The sequence below is a fragment of the Schistocerca serialis genome, chromosome 7 (genome assembly GCF_023864345.2).
Source record: "Schistocerca serialis cubense isolate TAMUIC-IGC-003099 chromosome 7, iqSchSeri2.2, whole genome shotgun sequence".
NCBI lineage: Eukaryota > Metazoa > Arthropoda > Insecta > Orthoptera > Acrididae > Schistocerca > Schistocerca serialis.
Genome location: NC_064644.1, coordinates 49,964,988 through 49,984,675, shown reverse-complemented (window position 1 = coordinate 49,984,675; position 19,688 = coordinate 49,964,988). Strand labels below are relative to the sequence as shown.

Here is a 19,688-nt window from a genome sequence, read left to right as displayed (position 1 = left end):
AGGTTCTTGTATTGGTAACGCCGCCGCCACGTATCCCTCTGTATGAAAATCACTGGCTGTGCTGTGTGCAGGCTGTGGCTGGTTGGCATTGTTGTAATACTCGCCATTGTAGTGTTGGGCAGCTGGGCTGTTAACAGCGCGTAGCGTTGCGCACTTGGAGGTGAGCCGCCAGCAGTGGTGGATGTGGGGAGAGAGATGGCGGAGTTTTGAAATTTGTAAGACTGGATGTCATGAACTGCTATATATATTGTGACTATTAAGGTTAATACATTGTTTGTTTTCTATTAAAATCTTTCATTTGCTAACTATGCCTATCAGTAGTTAGCGCCTTCCGTAGTTTGAATCTTTTATTTAGCTGGCGGTAGTGGCGCTCGCTGTATTGCAGTAGTTCGAGTAAAGAAGATTTTTGTGAGGTAAGTGATTTAGTGATTTGTGAAAGGTATAGTTTAATGTTAGTCAGGGCCATTCTTTTGTAGGGAGTTTTGATAGTCAGATTGCGTTGCGCCAAAAATATTGTGTGTCAGTTTAAGCACAGTCATGTATAATTTTTCTAATGGGACGTTTCATAACTGTATCATCAGCAAACAACTACAAATTGCTCCCCACCCTGTCTGCCACATCACTCATGTATGTAGAAAGTAATAACGGTCCTATCGCACTACCCTGGCGCACTACTGACGATCCCCTTGTCTCTGACGAACACTCTCTGTCAAGGACTTCGTATTGGGTTCTATTACTTAAGAACACAAACATTAACCAGCTACATGAATATTTTCTATCGTTTCATGCTCTTATACAGTTGCTGGTGTACAGCACTTAAGTCATGTTGTTTTTGCGACAACTACATGCTGGAACATATAATCTGACTGTGGAGTTTAGTAATGGACACAACACACAAAAGGTTTTCTATAAAATTTATTTCTTTTTAGCTTACAAAAAGTGTATCACGACGTAAAATCTAGTTGGGAAAATGAAAGCACAAACAAATTCTGAAAGAATATTCTGTCCCAGTCATCCAGCTACTTTTTGTAGTTCACTGCAAAAAATACTGTAACAAATTGTCTTTGGCCCTGCTCATGCGCCCAAATCTAGTACGGAAGTATGCTTCACGCTTCAGACTTTAACAACAGCTTTCCCTAGGTTCTCTCCTTGCAGCATGCCAAGAAAGGCTTTGGGAGTGTTCTGGAAGCCGTCGGTAACAGTCTCGTGGTACTTGATTTTCCCCTCCCTGATCCACTGCATCAGCTGTCCGATGCCCTCTCCCCAGCGGTCGTGCCATCGGATGTACATGAATCCCTCCATGCGGAGCTGCTGGAATATGGCTGCGGGCTGGATGATGGTAGCCTTCGGGAGAATAGACTCGTTGTATCCAGATATCGCGCCGCACACGGAGATGCGACCGTACTCTCGCATGCTGTTGATGACTGCGCTGCTCAGCTCGCCGCCCACGTTGTCGAAGTACACGTCGACGCCGTCAGGTGCCGCCTGCTTCAGCGCCTCTGTGACGTCATTCGTCTTGTAGTTAAATGCGTGATGGAATCCCAACTCCTCTTTCAGCCACTTCACCTGCGGAAGAGAGGCCAGTTATATCGCTACAAGAAGACGTTTTCACATTGTGGAAAGAAGTTACAGCTAGTTACTATAATGACATCCACTCCTCCTGATTCGGTTCAAAATGGCTCTGAGCACTATGGGACTTAACTGCTGAGGTCATCAGTCCCCTAGAACTTAGAACTACTTAAACCTAACTAACCTAAGGACATTACACACACCCATGCCCGAGGCACGATTCGAACCTGCGACCGTAGCGGTCGCGCGGTTCCAGACTGTAGCGCCCACAACGGCCGGCCCTCCTGATTCGAATTTGCACTCGTTTTCCCAAATCATTCCAGATGAACGACACAATTTTTGCTACAAATAGGTCATAATTAGCACTTCTCCTCTGCAGCTTTAATAGATATCTGATTATGATGCCATATGTTTATCATACAATAATTTTTGCCTTGCTTTTCATTTTTACTGGAATGGTAAAACTGCGTTGTTTAGTGTCTTATTATTTCAACTACATTCTTCCTCTATTAACTTCTGAATAGATTAGTTTTTGGAGGGGGTCCACCTTCACAAACACCCAGTTTTACCTTTTCTCCTGTTTACCACATATGTTTCGCTGAATATTGAGAATCATCAGTGGGCCTTTATTTTATTTCTATTAAACAGGAAAAATTGCTCTTTACTATGTACTTGTAAACATATAAATTTGGGTTTTGAAGACAGTATTTACAAATTTGAAACACAAAGTATTGTTTATATGCAGTGGTTTTCCTGGGTTTTTATGTTTTTTTTATTGCACTTGTTTTCTTTCGCGGCTTGTCTTTTGCCACCATATAGATCTTAATGTGGAAAAGTTATTTACTTCGAAATTTTACGCCTGGGATGTTATGGTCGACCTAACATTAACTAATTCTATTTGGGAGATTTGTGTGCGTGCATGCATGTATGTGTGTGTGTGTGTGTGTGTGTGTGTGTGTGTGTGTGTGTGTGTGTTTTTGTGTGTGAATGGGTGTGGGTTTTATTTATTTACTTACTTTTTTATCTAATTATTTATTTTATTTCATTTATTTCTATGTATTTTCTTTAAAAAGATGTGTGTGTAAGGGAAAGGGGGGGGGAGGGGGAGCTTATAGGTCGGTGTTGTCCGATAGTTCTTTGAGGGCGGGGAAAACACTTCCATTATAGAGAGCTCTGTATACATCTATTATTTGTTTGTAAACGAACACAGACAGAAGAGCTTCAACCTCAAGATGACAACTTCTGGATTTGTTACTCGACGCTCTATTCAATAGCTAACAACAGATTCCGGTACATCCTTGTAACTAACCACTTTTGTTTATATTACCCCCAAAAATTTCGTATAGGTGGCGATGAGATCAGATCATTAATGTGGAAAAAATATTGCGTCGCTGCATGCTTCCCCGTTCTGTATTACATTTCTATTTTGTATATTTTTGTCGATATTTTAATTTCAAAGAAAGACAGTAATAAACATAAGATCTCCCGTTTACAGTAGACGTTTGCAGTCCAAGAACACACAGACACAGCAGAAGTACGAGTGCTGTGACATAAGTAAAGCCTGAGATGAGTACGTACAATGAACTGTCTGTCGGGGTTTTGAAACAACCACAGAGTGTAATTTTTCTGAATTTACTTACGTAATTATCGTTAATGAAACATAACTAGTCATTTTTTTCTACTGTCCTTAGCGGGTCAGTGTTACACTGTGGCCTTGTAACAGTGATAATGCGCCAAGACTCGACCAGATAAGTACGTGGTTAGAATATTCGTGAAGAATGAGATTTCGAGCTTTAAAATTAGCTGTTGTGCTTGAGAGACTGAGTGCAAACGGTTTATGGTTCATCAGTACAGTACGGAGTGAAGACACGTGAGTACTGCTCATCAACATCTATCCTTGAGACGTCTCCAGAGAAGAGTGGAGGCTGTGAACGCACGCCCAGTTTCATTCTCTTTTTCTTATTTTTCATATGTATGTTCACCGATAGTAATACAAATACGACACTTCATCTCTCAAGCTCTCTTTATACCGGCCAACCAAACAATATGCTTGTGTACGAGTGACACATCATACAATTTTTTGAAAATAGCCAACATAATCTCGTTGAATGGAGGTGCGACCTTAAACATCTGATCAAAAGCATCCAGATACCTATTAATGGACATTAATATGGGAGGTGTCCACCCTTCGCCTTTATGACAGCTTGAAACCTCCTAGGGACACTTTTAGTGAGGTGTGTATTTGCGAAGAAACGCCATCCCATTCTTCCTCAAGAACCGAAACGAAAGAAGATTGATTGATTGATTTTAACAGGAGAGCTAAAACAGCTTAGGTCTAACCCGCCACTGCCCGCACCGAAACTAGGTTTATCGTGCGGTATCGCTCCCTGTATATCTACTAAAGCCAACCAGTGCCCTTAAATAGGGCAAAGAGTCCCTCTACCAGTTTTTTGTTAGACACAATTTCTTCAGGTCTAGTTGTCTCGAAGATTCTGTATCTTTTACTCTCCAATGCCATGCGTTCAAAGATTAGGTGTGATGCAGTTTCTTCACCCTCATCACAGATCCTACATTTAGGGTCCTCTTCCATTATACCCATTGTGTGTAGGTGTTTTTTGAAGTTCCCATGGCCGATCTTCAGTCCAGTCATGAGTTTGATCTCTTTCCTGTTCAATCCCAGGATTACAGAGCTTCTTTTAAAACATGGCTTGGGCATCATTACCTTATCATGTTTTTGTTTATGGACCATTGTCCAATATCCTACATGCTGTTTCCTAAGCCAGTTCAGTAGTTCTAATTTGATCATAGCCTTGATGATTGTCAGGACAGGTTCCGGTCCAATAAATGGAGTTGTTGCCCCCATCCCAGCCAATCTATCGGCTTGTTCATTGCCACAGGTCCCTGAGTGGCCAGGGACCCACACTAGGTTCACCCTATTGCTTCCCCCTAGCTCCACCAGAGCCCTGTGGCAATCTGCAACAATCTTAGATCTTGTTGCAGGAGCTGCCAATGATTTCAGGGCTGCCTGGCTGTCTGAATAGATGTAGATGCTACGGTCATTGTAGCACCTACTCATATTCTCCTCCTCACATGCCCTAATTGCAGTAATTTCGGCTTGGAATACAGAGGCCAGTTTCCCTAGAGAGATGCTACTCTCCAGTCTTGGTTGAACCCCGTACAACCCTGCCCCGACGCCTTGATCTGTTTTAAACCCATCGGTGAACCAAACAATGTCCCTCGTACGGTGTCGAACTGTTTTCTTCCACTGCTCCCTACTTCCAATTATTATGTTGTAAGGCTTGTCGAAGCAGTTCGGAGTTATTATATAGTCGGCGGGCATTTCCCTGGCCATACCTATATTTACCTCACTCACTACGTTAGTGTGTTATTCTGGATATCTGAATGAGACCCAGTTTTGGCCAGTTTTAAGTCTGTATGCCCCAGCTGCTGCCTCCATCTTAACCCAAAGGTGAAGTGGAGGCATATCCAGCATGGCTTCCATTCCAGCGGTTGGTGTGCTGCTAATTCCGCCCGTTATGGCCTCTCCCCTATGTTATTCAATTTGTATATTGAGCAAGCAGTAAAGGAAACAAAAGAAAAAATCGGAGTAGGTATTAAAATCCATGGAGAAGAAATAAAAACTTTAAGGTTCGCCGATGACATTGTAATTCTGTCAGAGACAGCAAAGGACTTGCAAGAGCAGTTGAACGGAATGGACAGTGTCTTGAAGGGAGAATATAAGATGAAAATCAACAGAAGCAAAATGAGGATAATGGAATGTAGTCAAATTAAGTCGGGCGATGCTGAGGGAATTAGATTAGGAAATGAGACACTTAAAGTAGTAAAGGAGTTTTGCTATTTGGGGAGCAAAGTAACTGATGATGGTCGAAGTAGAGAGGATATAAAATGTAGACTGGCAATGGCAAAGAAAGCGTTTCTGAAGAAGAGAAATTTGTTAACATCGAGTATAGATTTAAATGTCAGGAAGTTGTTTCTGAAAGTATTTGTATGGAAGTTAAACATGGACGATAAATAGTTTGGACAAGATGAGAATAGAAGCTTTCGAAATGTGGTGCTACAGAAGAATGATGAAGATTAGATGGGTAGATCACATAACTAATGAGGAGGTATTGAACAGAATTGGGGAGAAGAGGAGTTTGTGGCACAACTTGACTAGAAGACGGGATCGGTTGGTAGGACATGTTCTGAGGCATCGAGGGATCACCAATTTAGTATTGGAGGGTAGCGTGGAGGGTAAAAATCGTAGAGGGAGACCAAGAGATGAATATACTAAGCAGATTCAGAAGGATGTAGGCTGCAGTAGGTACTGGGAGATGAAGAAGCTTGCACAGGATAGAGTAGCATGGAGAGCTGCATAAAACCAGTCTCAGGACTGAAGACCACAACAACAACAACATGGTTCATATACATGAGTATTTTCTTCTTAACAAATAACATAGACCACAACAACAACATGGCTAAGCAGGTCAATCTCTGCACCTTAGCAAGCTCTTTAGCAACAACCCGCTGTTCTACCTTCTTTCACCACACTATGGCCCCATAGGAAATCGTAGGTCTAACCACTGTGTTGTATATCCAGTGCATACCCCTGGGGCTTAGGCCCCAGTTTTTGCGACAAGTCCTCCTAGTAACGAAAGAAGATAGTGAAGTTGGACACTGGGATTTGATGCGAAGTCGACGTCCTAACGGTGATTCACTAAGCTCAGATAGGGGCTCTGGGTAGGCTAGTCAATTTTAAGAACGTTATCGTACACAAACCTTGGGCTCACGGACGCTGCTTTGTGGCAGAGTGTAGTGTCACGCTGATACAACATTCATCGTTTCCAAGCTGTACCTCTACTGTACACAGTATGCAATATTGCAGAATGTGTTCGTATCCTTCCGCATTTAGCGTTTTCTTAAACCCAATAAGGGGACCACTCCATAACCATGACAAACACCCCAGTAGCATAAAATCACTTCCTCCGCATTTTACTGTTGGTAATAACTGATCACAGGAACGTTCTCCAGGCATCCAGCAAACCGGAAACTTCCCACGGAATTGTCACAAGGTATAGTGTGATTCATTACTCCAAATCATCAGTTTCATCCACTATCCAGTGATGTTGTTGTTTACAGCTCTCCAAGCGTCGCTTTGTACTGACTGCAGAAACGTGTGGCCTATAAGCAGCTGCTCGATCACTGTACCCCATGTTTGTTAACTCCCTGTGCACAACCAATGTGCTGGCCGTACTGCTGGTAGCACGTTGGAACTGACGAGTGAAATCTATCGCTGATATCACGCGATTTTTATAACCACATTCCGGAATATTCGATGGTACCTGTCTCTCAGTCTGTGAGCCCTGCCTGGTCTCGGTTTACTGTGGCTGTTCCATCGCTTTTCGATTTCAAATTCGAAGTAACAGAGCTCTCCCGACTGATAAATCCTGCTGTTGCTGCTTCTCTCCCCACTTCTTTTTATACTGGCACGTCTGCCTCTAGCGACATTTAGTCGTCAATTTCCCATTACATAGAGGTGTCCGAATACGTTTGACCAGGTAATGCACATGTCTTTATTTACACTTTGTACGAGGGTTGCCAGACATTAATGCACTGCATTTTTTTCTTCAATAATTCTTTATTGGACATAATGAGAATTACACGCACGAAAGAATGGTGTTTTATCTACATACCCTATTTTTTCACGTAATCTCCATCCCGTCTATGGTCTTCCTCCAGCGCAAAACGTCCTGTCGGTACCAGTCCTTGTCCTGGTGACGGAGCCAGTGCTTCCCTGTGTGAATCACCTCCTCATTGTCCTCAAAGTGTCTTCCACGAATGGCATCTTTTATTGGCCCAAACAAGTGTTAAGCCCGAGGCGGTAGGTCAGGGCTGTAGGGTTGATGGAGTATCACTGTCCAACCCTGTTCTGCGATGCGTTCAGTAGTCCTCATACTTGTGTGGGGCCGAGCGTTATCGTGTTGCAGCAAAACATTTGCTGGATTGTTGTGGCGCCTAAGTCGCCGGAAGCGCGTCTTCAGTTTTGTTAATGTGTTGACATATGCTCCTGAATCAATGGTACCGCCTCTTGGTATCATATCAATGAGAATCACACCTTAACAGCCCCAGAACACGATGATCATGATCTTACTGGCGGAAGCAGGTGCTTCGAATTTTTTCTTCTGCGGGGAAAGAGAACGGCGCCATTCCATCGACTGTCGTTTTGTTTTGGGCTCAAGATGGTGAATCCAGGTTTCATCACCTGTCACAATCTGGGACAAGAAGGCCTCCCCCTCAGTTTCAAAACGTTGCAGCAAATCAAGACAAAATGTTTTTTTCTGTTCGATTTGTGATCCACCGTTAGACACCGCATGACCCATCTTGCACACGCTTTTGAATATCCAAAAATGCGGATAATTGCATCCACACTTCCTTTGCTGATTGACAGATGCAGCGCCAACTACCGAGTCGTAATGCGTCTGTCCTCGTGAAGCCGGCCGGTGTGGCCGAGCGGTTCTAGGCGCTTCAGTCTGGAACCGCGCGACTGCTACGGTCGCAGTTTCGAATCCTGCCTCGGGCATGGATGTGTGTGGTGTCCTTAGGTTAGTTAGGTTTAAGTAGTTCTAGGTACTAGGGGACTGATGACCTCAGATGTTGAGTCCCATAGTGCTCAGAGCCATTTGAACCATTTGTCCATTTGTCCTCGTGAATGACAACATCAGCTCGCTGCAACATGTCAGGTGTGACAGCCGTGGATGGTCTCCCCGACCGCTGCAAATCGTCGAGCTCCACCGAACCACCTTCTGATGACCTCACCCTCCGTGCCCAGCTACTAACTGTACTCCTGTCGACAGCAGATGCTGCATAGACTTTGCACAAATGTTTGTGAGTATTCCCCACTGTTTCTCCTCTACAGTGAGAAATTCAATGGCGGCACGTTGCTTGTAACGTGTGTCACCCTCAGACGCCACTTTGAAACTGTCCTGCAGCTACGCTATCTGTCGGAAGTGACAGATACTTGGCGCGCTCACTCAGGAGACTTCAAATAATACATACGTAACGTTTCCCATTCGTAGCATTGTTTTCAGCTGAGATAAAAATGGGATGCATTACTTTCTGGGCAGCCTTCCTATGTCTGAAGAATGTAAGGATTTTGAGGAAAACTCAGCAGTACTTACGAACAAGTGTCACTGATCTGATGTGATTATGCTGCACTGACCTCACCTGCGTCTGTTGTGTACATAGTTCCACGTAGTCAGCGCATACACAACTTTCCCACTAGAGCGCACCCCGCTAAGCACAACAGCGCAGGCACAGCGCTCGTCCATCTCCGCACTACGAGATGGCGCTGCCATAGAGACGGACCAAATTCTGCTTCCGCAGATCCGTGTATTAATATGTAACGCAGCCAATGAGATTGCTGCTAAAGTAGAACTTTTTCTCCTCGCAGATCACACTCGCACAGTGATACACAAATGCGCGTGGTATTATAACAAGTGTACAGACCTCCGATTAGTCAGTCTGCATTTGTCTGCACTAATCTGTACCAGTCTGCATTAGTCTGTACCAGTCTACATTTGTCTGTACCAGTCTATAGTCAAGTTTCAGTCTGCGCCTAATAAGATTACCATATTCCTGTACATAGCCATGAAGATAAATGTATACACACTTTTGTCAAGTATCAGAGATATATGTGAGAATAAGACTAACGTACCAATACCAAAGGAACTTCAGATTGTCAATTGTAAATAGCATCCAGAACCAAGTTAAGTAATTTTTATGTTTGTTATTATTTTAATAAATGTGTGTGAAAATTAATCAAGTTCTGTTTTAGGTTGGTCACCGTAAATCTGCTATTCTAAGCGTGCAAGTGGCATTTCTATCGTCCGACCTAACGGCAGAAGATAAACACGCCACGATAAGACCACGAGACATATTGCTGACACTCAACTACTTCGTTAGAGCGACATGTCAAATAATCTGATGGTGTGTGTACTGAAGGTCTTACAGTACGCACACCACAGCGTCATAGGTGCAGGAATCGCAAATGGAAGCGGTGTCTTACCTTAGCGTCTGATCCCGCGAAGCCAATTACTTTGCACCCCTTGAGGCGCGCTATCTGCCCGACTATGGACCCCACAGCACCTGCTGCCCCACTGACTACGGCGACCTCTCCCGGTTTGGGCTCGCAGATCTCCAGCAGTCCAAAGTAGGCCGTGATTCCAGGCATGCCCAGCACCCCCAGAGAGAGGGAGAGGGGCAGCTCCCCCAGGTCTGGCACCAGCATGACCGGCGACATGAAGTAGGGCGCATCCGGCCCCACGTCGGCCACGGTGCGGTCGCGCCACCCCCAGTAGCCGACCACGTACCGCCCCACTGGGAAGTCCGCAGCACGGCTCTCCACGATGCGGGCCACCTGTGGGCAGAGATTAGCACACTTCTCTTTGTGATTTCTGTTAATTGCAATAACTGGTATTTTTAGTAGTGTTTTGTTACGGTTTTGCGAATTCACAACCTGTATCCCTCCACAATGGAAGTGAAACGTGGACGATAAATAGTTTAGACAACAAGAGAATAGAAGATTTCGAAATGTGGTGCTACAGAAGAATGCTGAAGATTAGATGGGTAGATCACATAACTAATGAGGAGGTATTGAATAGAATTGGGGAGAAGAGGAGTTTGTGGCACAACTTGACTAGAAGAAGGGATCGGTTGGCAGGACATGTTCTGAGGCATCAAGGGATCACCAATTTAGTATTGGAGGGTAGCGTGGAGGGTAAAAATCGTAGAGTGACACCAAGAGATGAATACACTAAGCAGATTCAGGAGGATGTAGGTTGCGGTAGGTACTGGGAGACGAAGAAGCTTGCACACAATAGAGTAGCATGGTGAGCTGCATCAAACCAGTCTCAGGACTGAAGACCAAAACACATCCCTCCACAATCCACCAACATTAAAATATTCCTGCTGCTATCGCCTCACCTATTACGTTGTGATTAGTAACTTGTAAGGACTAACAGTCACTGACAAGTGCGTTGCTAACTGGTATACCTAGCCAAGTGGATTGTGACAACGTGACGGAAGCCATATGTTCTCGCTTGTATAGGCGATTACTTGTTTAGACCTAACGTTAGCGTTTTCGATAACCGAGGAGACAAAATGTTAGGTGAGATGATATTGTTAATACTCGTATTTAGAACCATTCATCCTCAGTTGTTGCTGACAGGCTAGAGTGTGATATTAGGACTCCACAAAATCTTGGTTGTAATGACAGACTGAGACAGACTGATCTCTAGCGTAGCCCGATGTTTGGATTAGGTTGGAAGGCGATAGTTTGCTTGTGAATTGGCGAAGCTAACGAATGAAAATGGCAAATAAAAGTTGTGGTAAAAGACTGACCTACAGCAGAGCCTGATGTTTACGTTCACGCAATTTGCTTCGTTATCACACTTTTCATCACAAAATCTAAAACAGCAAGGCAAAGTCTGAAAACGTATCTCAGATAATGGACAGGAGTACTACATAACTTTTACCACATGGTAAACAAAAGTTACTTGAGAACTGGACACGACTGTGCACAGAGAAAACTTTGCCCCAACGAAACGGTCTGTAGTAAGTATGCATTAAATGTGTTCTTCATTTGGCTTTAAATTTTTTAGTAATGAAACAAGTTTGAATATATTAATGGTGGATGTTGAGAATGATAACATAATCTGCCATACAGTACAGTTCGAGTTTGTGTTTAGAATACGTGGACCACTTCTTCAACCATAGACAGGTTATACATCGATAGCCTGAGACACAAGGCACCCAGAACGAATTACGAACGTCTGTCAACAGATGGCGTCTGACATTGAAAGTTATAATGCTACTTTTAGTAGAATAACCTTGGTTTTAGTTGTTACTTGTGACTCAGATAATAACCTGTGTGTTCCATGATAGTGTGGATGCTGTAAAACAGGTGGAATGCAGTCTGCATGAAACTGAAATCACAGCCAAATACTGGTAATTTGTTACTGTCAAAGCCGTGACTTATTAATAATTTTATATGTTCCTGACATTGTATCAGCTTTACTAGCGATCTTGGCGTTTAAAAGTTTCTTCAGAGTTCTCAGTCACTTGTTGATTTCTTGCCATCCAAGTTCTCTACAAAGCGCTCGAGAAAGATCTACTGCAGACTGCATAACAGAAAGGAATTACAGCGTGAGAATTATTGAACTATATGAAAAAAACGTAAATTAGTTACAAACTACAGCGTGCACACACCTTGTTCAACATTTAAACGTTACTACATATATTCGGATATAGATTATGACATGTTCGATAAGACTGCCTTCATTGGCGTTGATGTGGCACAGACGAATAGCGAAATTCTGCATGACCTGCTGAAGTGTCGGAACATTGATCTTATCGATGGCCTCTGGAATAGCTGGTTCCAGCTCAGCAATAGTTTTGGGGTTATTGCTATACACCTTGTCTTTAATATATCCCCACAAAAAGGAATCGCATGTATTCAGATCCGGAGAATATGGCGGCCAATCGAGGCTCATGCCAGTGGCCCCTAGACACCCCAAAGCCAGAATGCGGTCCCCAAACTGCTCCTCGAGGACGTCAAACACTCTCCTTCTTCGATGGGATCGAGCTCTGTCTTGCACGACCCACATCTTGTCTAAATAAGGGTCACTTTGGGTAATGGGGACGAAATCATCTCCAAAACCTTCACGTACTGTTCAGTAGTCACCTTGCCATCAAGGAATATCGCACCGATTATTCCATGGCTGGACATTGCACACCACACAGTCACCTGTTGAGGGTGAAGAGACTTCTCGATCGCGCATTGTGGATTCTCAGTTCCCCAAATGCGCCAATTATCCTTATTGACGAACCCATCCAAATGAAAGTGCGCTTCTTCGCTAAACCAAACCATGCATCTGAGTACTAATTCCCACCGCGCCCTGCGGCCAACCGTACAGTTTGAACGTGCTAACGCAAACCGTTCAGAAGTAATGACGATTTCATTTCATACAGTTCAATAGTTATCACACAGTACTTTCCATCGATTTACATTCGTAATATTAACGTCACACTGTAGTGTATGGTAAAATATACACTCCTGGAAATTGAAATAAGAACACCGCGAATTCATTGTCCCAGGAAGGGGAAACTTTATTGACACATTCCTGGGGTCAGATACATCACATGATCACACTGACAGAACCACAGGCACATAGACACAGGCAACAGAGCATGCACAATGTCGGCACTAGTACAGTGTATATCCACCTTTCGCAGCAATGCAGGCTGCTATTCTCCCATGGAGACGATCGTAGAGATGCTGGATGTAGTCCTGTGGAACGGCTTGCCACGCCATTTCCACCTGGCGCCTCAGTTGGACCAGCGTTCGTGCTGGACGTGCAGACCGCGTGAGACGACGCTTCATCCAGTCCCAAACATGCTCAATGGAGGACAGATCCGGAGATCTTGCTGGCCAGGGTAGTTGACTTACACCTTCTAGAGCACGTTGGGTGGCACGGGATACATGCGGACGTGCATTGTCCTGTTGGAACAGCAAGTTCCCTTGCCGGTCTAGGAATGGTAGAACGATGGGTTCGATGACGGTTTGGATGTACCGTGCACTATTCAGTGTCCCCTCGACGATCACCAGTGGTGTACGGCCAGTGTAGGAGATCGCTCCCCACACCATGATGCCGGGTGTTGGCCCTGTGTGCCTCGGTCGTATGCAGTCCTGATTGTGGCGCTCACCTGCACGCCCAAACACGCATACGACCATCATTGGCACCAAGGCAGAAGCGACTCTCATCGCTGAAGACGACACGTCTCCATTCGTCCCTCCATTCACGCCTGTCGCGACACCACTGGAGGCGGGCTGCACGATGTTGGGACGTGAGCGGAAGACGGCCTAACGGTGTGCGGGACCGTAGCCCAGCTTCATGGAGACGGTTGCGAATGGTTCTCGCCGATACCCCAGGAGCAACAGTGTCCCTAATTTGCTGGGAAGTGGCGGTGCGGTCCCCTACGGCACTGCGTAGGATCCTACGGTCTTGGCGTGCATCCGTGCGTCGCTGCGGTCCGGTCCCAGGTCGACGGGCACGTGCACCTTCCGCCGACCACTGGCGACAACATCGATGTACTGTGGAGACCTCACGCTCCACGTGTTGAGCAATTCGGCGGTACGTCCACCCGGCCTCCCGCATGCCCACTATAAGCCCTCGCTCAAAGTCCGTCAGCTGCACATACGGTTCACGTCCACGCTGTCGCGGCATGCTACCAGTGTGAAAGACTGCGATGGAGCTCCGTATGCCACGGTAAACTGGCTGACACTGACGGCGGCGGTGCACAAATGCTACGCAGCTAGCGCCATTCGACGGCCAACACCGTGGTTCCTGGTGTGTCCGCTGTGCCGTGCGTGTGATCATTGCTTGTACAACCCTCTCGCAGTGTCCGGAGCAAGTATGGTGGGTCTGACACACCGGTGTCAATGTGTTCTTTTTTCCGTTTCCAGGAGTGTAGTTTGCCAACACAGTAATATTTAATGATATGCTGTTTCGGGGTCTTCATTCCAAAGACTGATTTCATGCGTCTGTATCTGCTAGACCTTCTGATTAACTCTCATCATCTCTGCATACCTAATGCAAGCTTTGTCCGTATGAAACTCCATAGCCGAACACTGGCCGCTCTCTACAATTTGTAGCAACACACTTCTTCGAATTACCAAACTGACTATTGCTTGATGCCTCATTATCCAATCTTACAGTTAAGTTGTGCTCATGCACTTTTTTCTGCTCAACACGGTTCAGTTTCTCTTCATCAGTTATCCAGTCTACTCATCTAATGTTAAGCATTCTCCGTAACATCGGACATTATTCTATTCATGTCTGCTCTGTTTATTCTACACGAATCGATTACAGATAAGGTTACTACAATCCAGCAAATACTGTCGTGGAAGACATTCTGACTTTCAAATTTGTACACGGTATTAACGTTTTTCTTGCTTTGATTGAGGCTTACCCGACGGTTTAGTAGGAAAAGTTGTCGGAAGAGAGGTGGACTGTCGTTGTGAAATAGGCACAATGTTTCATTGACGCAGCTGATCGACATCTGCAGGTGCGTCGATCTCACTGCTGAGTTATGACAGTGATAACATTCATTATTCAGCAATGTATTAGTCGCACCTGAAGATGTCATTCGGTTGCGTTTGATGAAATATTGTCGAAATTCACAACGACATTCGACCTCACACCCGACAACTGTTTCCACTCCCTATTTCTTATTTTTAGAAAAGATTTCATTGCTACTGCTAGTATACATTTTATATTCTCGTTACTTCTGCCATCGTAATTTATTTTGCTGTCCAAATAGTAAAAGTCGTCTACTACTTCTAGTATCTTGTTTCATAATCTAACTCCCTCATCATCGCCTGATTTAATTCCACTACCTTTGCTTTGCTATTGTTGATATTCATCTTACAACTTCTTTTGAAGACACTATCCATTTGTTCAAATAATCTTCCAAGTTTTTTGCACTGTTTGGTAGAACTGCAATGCTGTCAGAGAACTGAAGCGTTTTTTATTTGTTCTGCTTCAACTTTAATTTCCTTTCCAAATTTCTCCTGAGTTTCCTTCATTGCTTGTTCAGTGTACTGACTGAATAATATGATGGAGAGGCAGTTACTGATTTCCTTTTCGTATTCTTCTTGGCAGCTGCAGTCTGGTTACTGTGCAATCTAAATACATTTCCTGCCCGTATTTTATTTTAGATAACTTTTTAATTCCAAAGAGTGTATTCCAGTCAACATTGTCATTGTTTTTTTCTAAATATGCAAATGCTATAAATATTGTTTTGCCGTTTTTGAATCTATCTGCCACGATAAATTTTCTCGTATGATCTTACATTTCTCCAGAACCCAAAAATATCCCCCCCCCCCCCCAGGCCATTGATACCTGTCGTTCTTTCGTCTTCAGGTGAATTAGTGATCTAACAATGCTTTTTATACGGAGGTATCACATCAATTAATACTCTTCTGCGTTTGTACAAGCGGGTGAAAGCTGTAGTGTAATTTATAAGAAACTAAACCTTGAACCGAAGGGCTGCTATACTCTTATCAACTGCTATGTATTCAAAAGAGTGATATGATTCTGTTGACAACACGTCTTCCTGGAAAATGCAAGATGTCGGTTCAGAGAAATAAAATATTTCTTGTTACATAAAGCTTACGAAATATGTCGATGGACAAGGAGTGATTGGACTAGTGTCAGTTAGTCAGAGCGAATGGTATTACCCTAAGTAACTGTTGACTAAAGATCGTATAACACACTTGCCAGTTGTCAACGATATTAAGAATAACGTAAATACAAGTCAGGCTATTCCTATTTTTCTAAACACACGGAATTTGGATATTTCTGATAGACCATAAACATCTGTAAATGTCGAATTAATGTGTGTGATAAGTAGCAGTTCACAACAAGATGACTTTTACAGTAAAACAGTAATGGCAACTTTCTTATACAGTGAGACTGATGGTTTACTTAACGACATATGAATTGATCGTGTACTGTTGTAGGGAAGAGAGTCATGGATCCTTAAAAACGAGATAAAAGCAAACCACAAGCAGCAGAAATGAGATTTTTTTAGGGAAGTGAGAGTTGTTCCCAGTGAAGACCGCATAAGAAATGAAGTTGTTAGGAACGAACTAAATATTTATAACACTAATGAAAAGACTGAACAAAATAAATCTGTATGCTAACATCACCCACAAAGAATGAGTGGCCACGCTGTACCAGCCAAGAGGAAGAAGGGACGTACGAAGGCCCAGAAAGAGGTGGCAGTAAAAGGTGAAGCCGGAAGAGGCACAAACGACTCAGTCTTGAAGGACGGAAGAAGGAGAAGATAAAATTGATCGTAACTAAAGGACCACGGCAAAAATCGCATTCAGGTAACGATAGATTTATGTCTATCATTTTATGATCAAGTAAATAAAAAAAGGCGTACACCAACAAACCAATTATTCATAATGTTATCATTTGAGATTAATACCAACTCACAAAGCAGTTTCAGTATCGATCTGATTACTTCAGCTTTGTTACTTATTAGAAATAAGCATGTGATAATATTATTCTCATTCATCATCGTCTGTATGCAACTTAAATCTGCCGCGTGGTCTGAGGCGTCTTGCCACGGTTCGCGCCGCTGCCCCCGTTGGAGGTTCGAGTCCTTCCTCGGGCATGGGTGTTTGTGTTTGTCCTTAGCGTAGGTTAGTTTAAGTTAGATTAAGTAGTTTGTAAGCCTAGGGACCGATGGCCTCAGCAATTTGGTCGCATAGGAACTTACCACAAATTTCCAAACTTAAATCAAGTAATAAAAAAAAAAAGATAAAAGTGAAATACGAGTATCTGTCAAAACGCCTGAAAAGGTTTTTATCTTTCAAAAAATTGAACTCGTTCATGTACGACATTTTTTGCAAAGTTTTATCATCTGTCATTACCCAAAAGTAAATTGATTCATTGACTTCAGCACAGCAAATTGTTTTTATTTTATTTTTGCATCAGTGGTGAACAGAAACAGGGGGTGCCAATGGAAAGTCAGTGTTATTTGTGAGCGTGTGTGTGTGGACTTGTGTTCTTCAATATGGCGTACCTGTAATAATTTTGTCATTCGCAATGGTGTTCTTCTGTCAGGACAGTAATTAGTGCGAGTTAATTAGAATTGGTTAGCAACGGAGGCATATGAAAGAAACTTGACCTGTGAGCCGATCATGGTGTTGCCGACGTGGTGCATGTTCTTGTACGCCCTCTGGTAGGGATCGACGCTGATGTAGACTGCCTCGGCGAGTATCTGGCCATCGCGGAGAGCCGGCAGGTCCTCCTCCTCGATGCGGAAGTCTTCGAGCCGCGGCTCTCCCTGGAACACGCGGGCGATCACGATCTTGCGCGCCTTCACCATGGCTGCCGGTGTCCTACTGCAAGCGCGGTCGCTGCACGCCGCTTATATAACGCGGCCGCGCCGCGAGGCCTTGAAGCGTTGTTATCGCTATCTGTATTGGGTCCCAGATGGAAGGTCGTCACACTCACGGTGCTGAATCACTGTGGGTCTGACTGGCGATGAGTTGCAAATTTCACCACTCTCTTGCAATTTAACATCCATTTGTTGTGTAAATTAATAGCTAGTTCTCTCTACAAATGTACTGTCGCTAAATTGTGGGGCAACTCTTCACAAAGTGTTGCTACAGTACAGTACGGAAGGTAAATGAAAGAAATACGTACTGAGACGAACAGAAATGCTTTAAAAAAAAAAGAAAAAAAAAGGGCTCTGAGCGCTATGGGACTTAACTTTTGAGGTCATCAGTCCCCTAGAACTTAGAACTACCTAAAGCTAACTAACCTACGGACATCACACACATCCATGCCCGAGGCAGGATTCGAACCTGCGACCGTAGCAGCAGCGCGGTTCCAGACTGAAGCGCCTAGAACCGCTGGGCCAAACCGGCCGGCCAAATGGTGCTTTTATTCACAGACAATAACTAAAGTCAGCGCGATTTGCACTGAGGTGACAAAAGTCACAGGATACCTTTCAATACTGTGCCGGACCTCCTTTTGCCGGCCGGCAACTCATCGTGACACGGACTCAATAAGCCGTTGGAAGTCCCCTGCAGAAATACTGAACCATGCTGCCTCTATAGCCGTCCAGAATGCGGAAGATGTTGCCGGTGCAGGATTTTGTGCACGAACCGACCTCTTGCTTATATCCCATTAATGTTCGATGAGCCGGCCGGTGTGGCCGAGCGGTTCTGGGCGCTTCAGTCTGGACCCGCGCGACCGCTGCGGTCGCATGTTCGAATCCTGCCTCGGGCATGGATGTGTGTGACGTCCTTAGGGTAGTTAGGTTTAAGTAGTTCTAAGTTCTAGGGGACTGATGACCTCAGATGTTAAGTCCCATAGTGCTCAGAGCCATTTGACCATTTTTTGAATGTTCGATGCGATTCATGTCGGGCGATCTGCGTCGCCAAATCATTCGATTGGACTGTCCAGAAAATTCTTCAGACCAATCGCCAACAACAGTGGCCCGGTGGTATGGCGCATTGTCGTCCATAAAAATTACGTCGTTGTTTGCCAACACAAATTCCATGAATGGCTGAAAATGGTCTCTAGGTAGGCGAACGTAACCGTTCCCAGTCAATGACCGTTTCAGTTCCATGTAAACACAGCCCACACCATTATGGAACCACCACCAACTTGCACATACCTTGTTGACGACTTGGGTTCAAGGCTTCATGCAGTCTGCGCTACACTTGAATCCTACCAGCAGCTCTCACCAACTGAAATCCGGACTCGTACGACCAGGTCACGCTTCTCCAGCCGTCTTGCCGATATGGTCACGAGCCCAGGAGAGTGCTGCAGGCATTGTCGTGCTACGGTCGCAGGTTCGAATCCTGCCTCGGGCACGGATGTGTGTGATGTCCGTAGGTTAGTTAGGTTTAAGTAGTTCTAAGTTCTAGGGGACTGATGACCTCAGAAGTTAAGTCCCATAGTGCTCAGAGCCATTGGAAACATTGTCGTGCTGTTAGCAAAGGCACAAGCGTCGGTTGTCTGCTGCCATGGCCTATTAACGCCAAATTTCGCCTCACTGTCCCAACAGACATGTTTGTCGTACTTGCCACATTGATGTCTGTGGTTATTTCACGTAGTGCTGGTTATCTGTTAGCACTGAAAGCTCCACACGAATGCAGCTGCTCTCGGTCGTTACGTGAAGGCCACTGCGTTGTCTGTGCTGACGGGTGATAACTGAAATTTGGTCATATCGCCACATTCTTGACACTGTGGATCTAGGAATACTGAATTCCCTAACGATGCCCCATGTGCCTAGCTCTGACTACGATTTCGGTTTCAAAGCCTTTTAATTCCCATCGCGTGGTCATAATCAGGTCGGAACCCTTTTCACATGAACCACTTGAGTAAAAATGACAGCTCCATCATTGCACTGCCCTTTTATACCTTGTGTACACGATACTACCGCCGTCTGTATATGTCGTCCTATCCCCCTATGGGATTCACACGGATATGAACATATACAGGGTGAGTCACCTAACGTTACCGCTGGATATA

General features: G+C 44.5%; 1 protein-coding gene across 1 annotated transcript; it reads right to left on the bottom strand.

The window, feature by feature from the left end:
* Positions 1-897: 897 nt before the first annotated feature.
* LOC126412678 (prostaglandin reductase 1-like) lies at positions 898-17,545 on the bottom strand. The gene is made up of 3 exons (XM_050082382.1): positions 17,329-17,545; positions 9,635-9,985; positions 898-1,566 (listed from the first exon to the last, which is right to left on the bottom strand). Exons 1-3 carry the CDS (start codon positions 17,527-17,529, stop codon positions 1,114-1,116), a joined length of 1,005 nt encoding a protein of 334 aa, XP_049938339.1. The 5' UTR covers positions 17,530-17,545; the 3' UTR covers positions 898-1,113.
* Between the last annotated feature and the right edge of the window lie 2,143 nt (positions 17,546-19,688).

Excerpts from the sequence above, each read along its gene's own strand:
- LOC126412678 (XM_050082382.1), bottom strand. The coding sequence starts at position 17,529 with ATGGTGAAGGCGCGCAAGATCGTGATCGCCCGCGTGTTCCAGGGAGAG. Across the intron at positions 9,986-17,328 it reads ACACCATGATCGGCTCACAG|GTGGCCCGCATCGTGGAGAG; the intron begins GTCAAGTTTCTT and ends CTCTGCCCACAG. Across the intron at positions 1,567-9,634 it reads TCGCGGGATCAGACGCTAAG|GTGAAGTGGCTGAAAGAGGA; the intron begins GTAAGACACCGC and ends TCTCTTCCGCAG.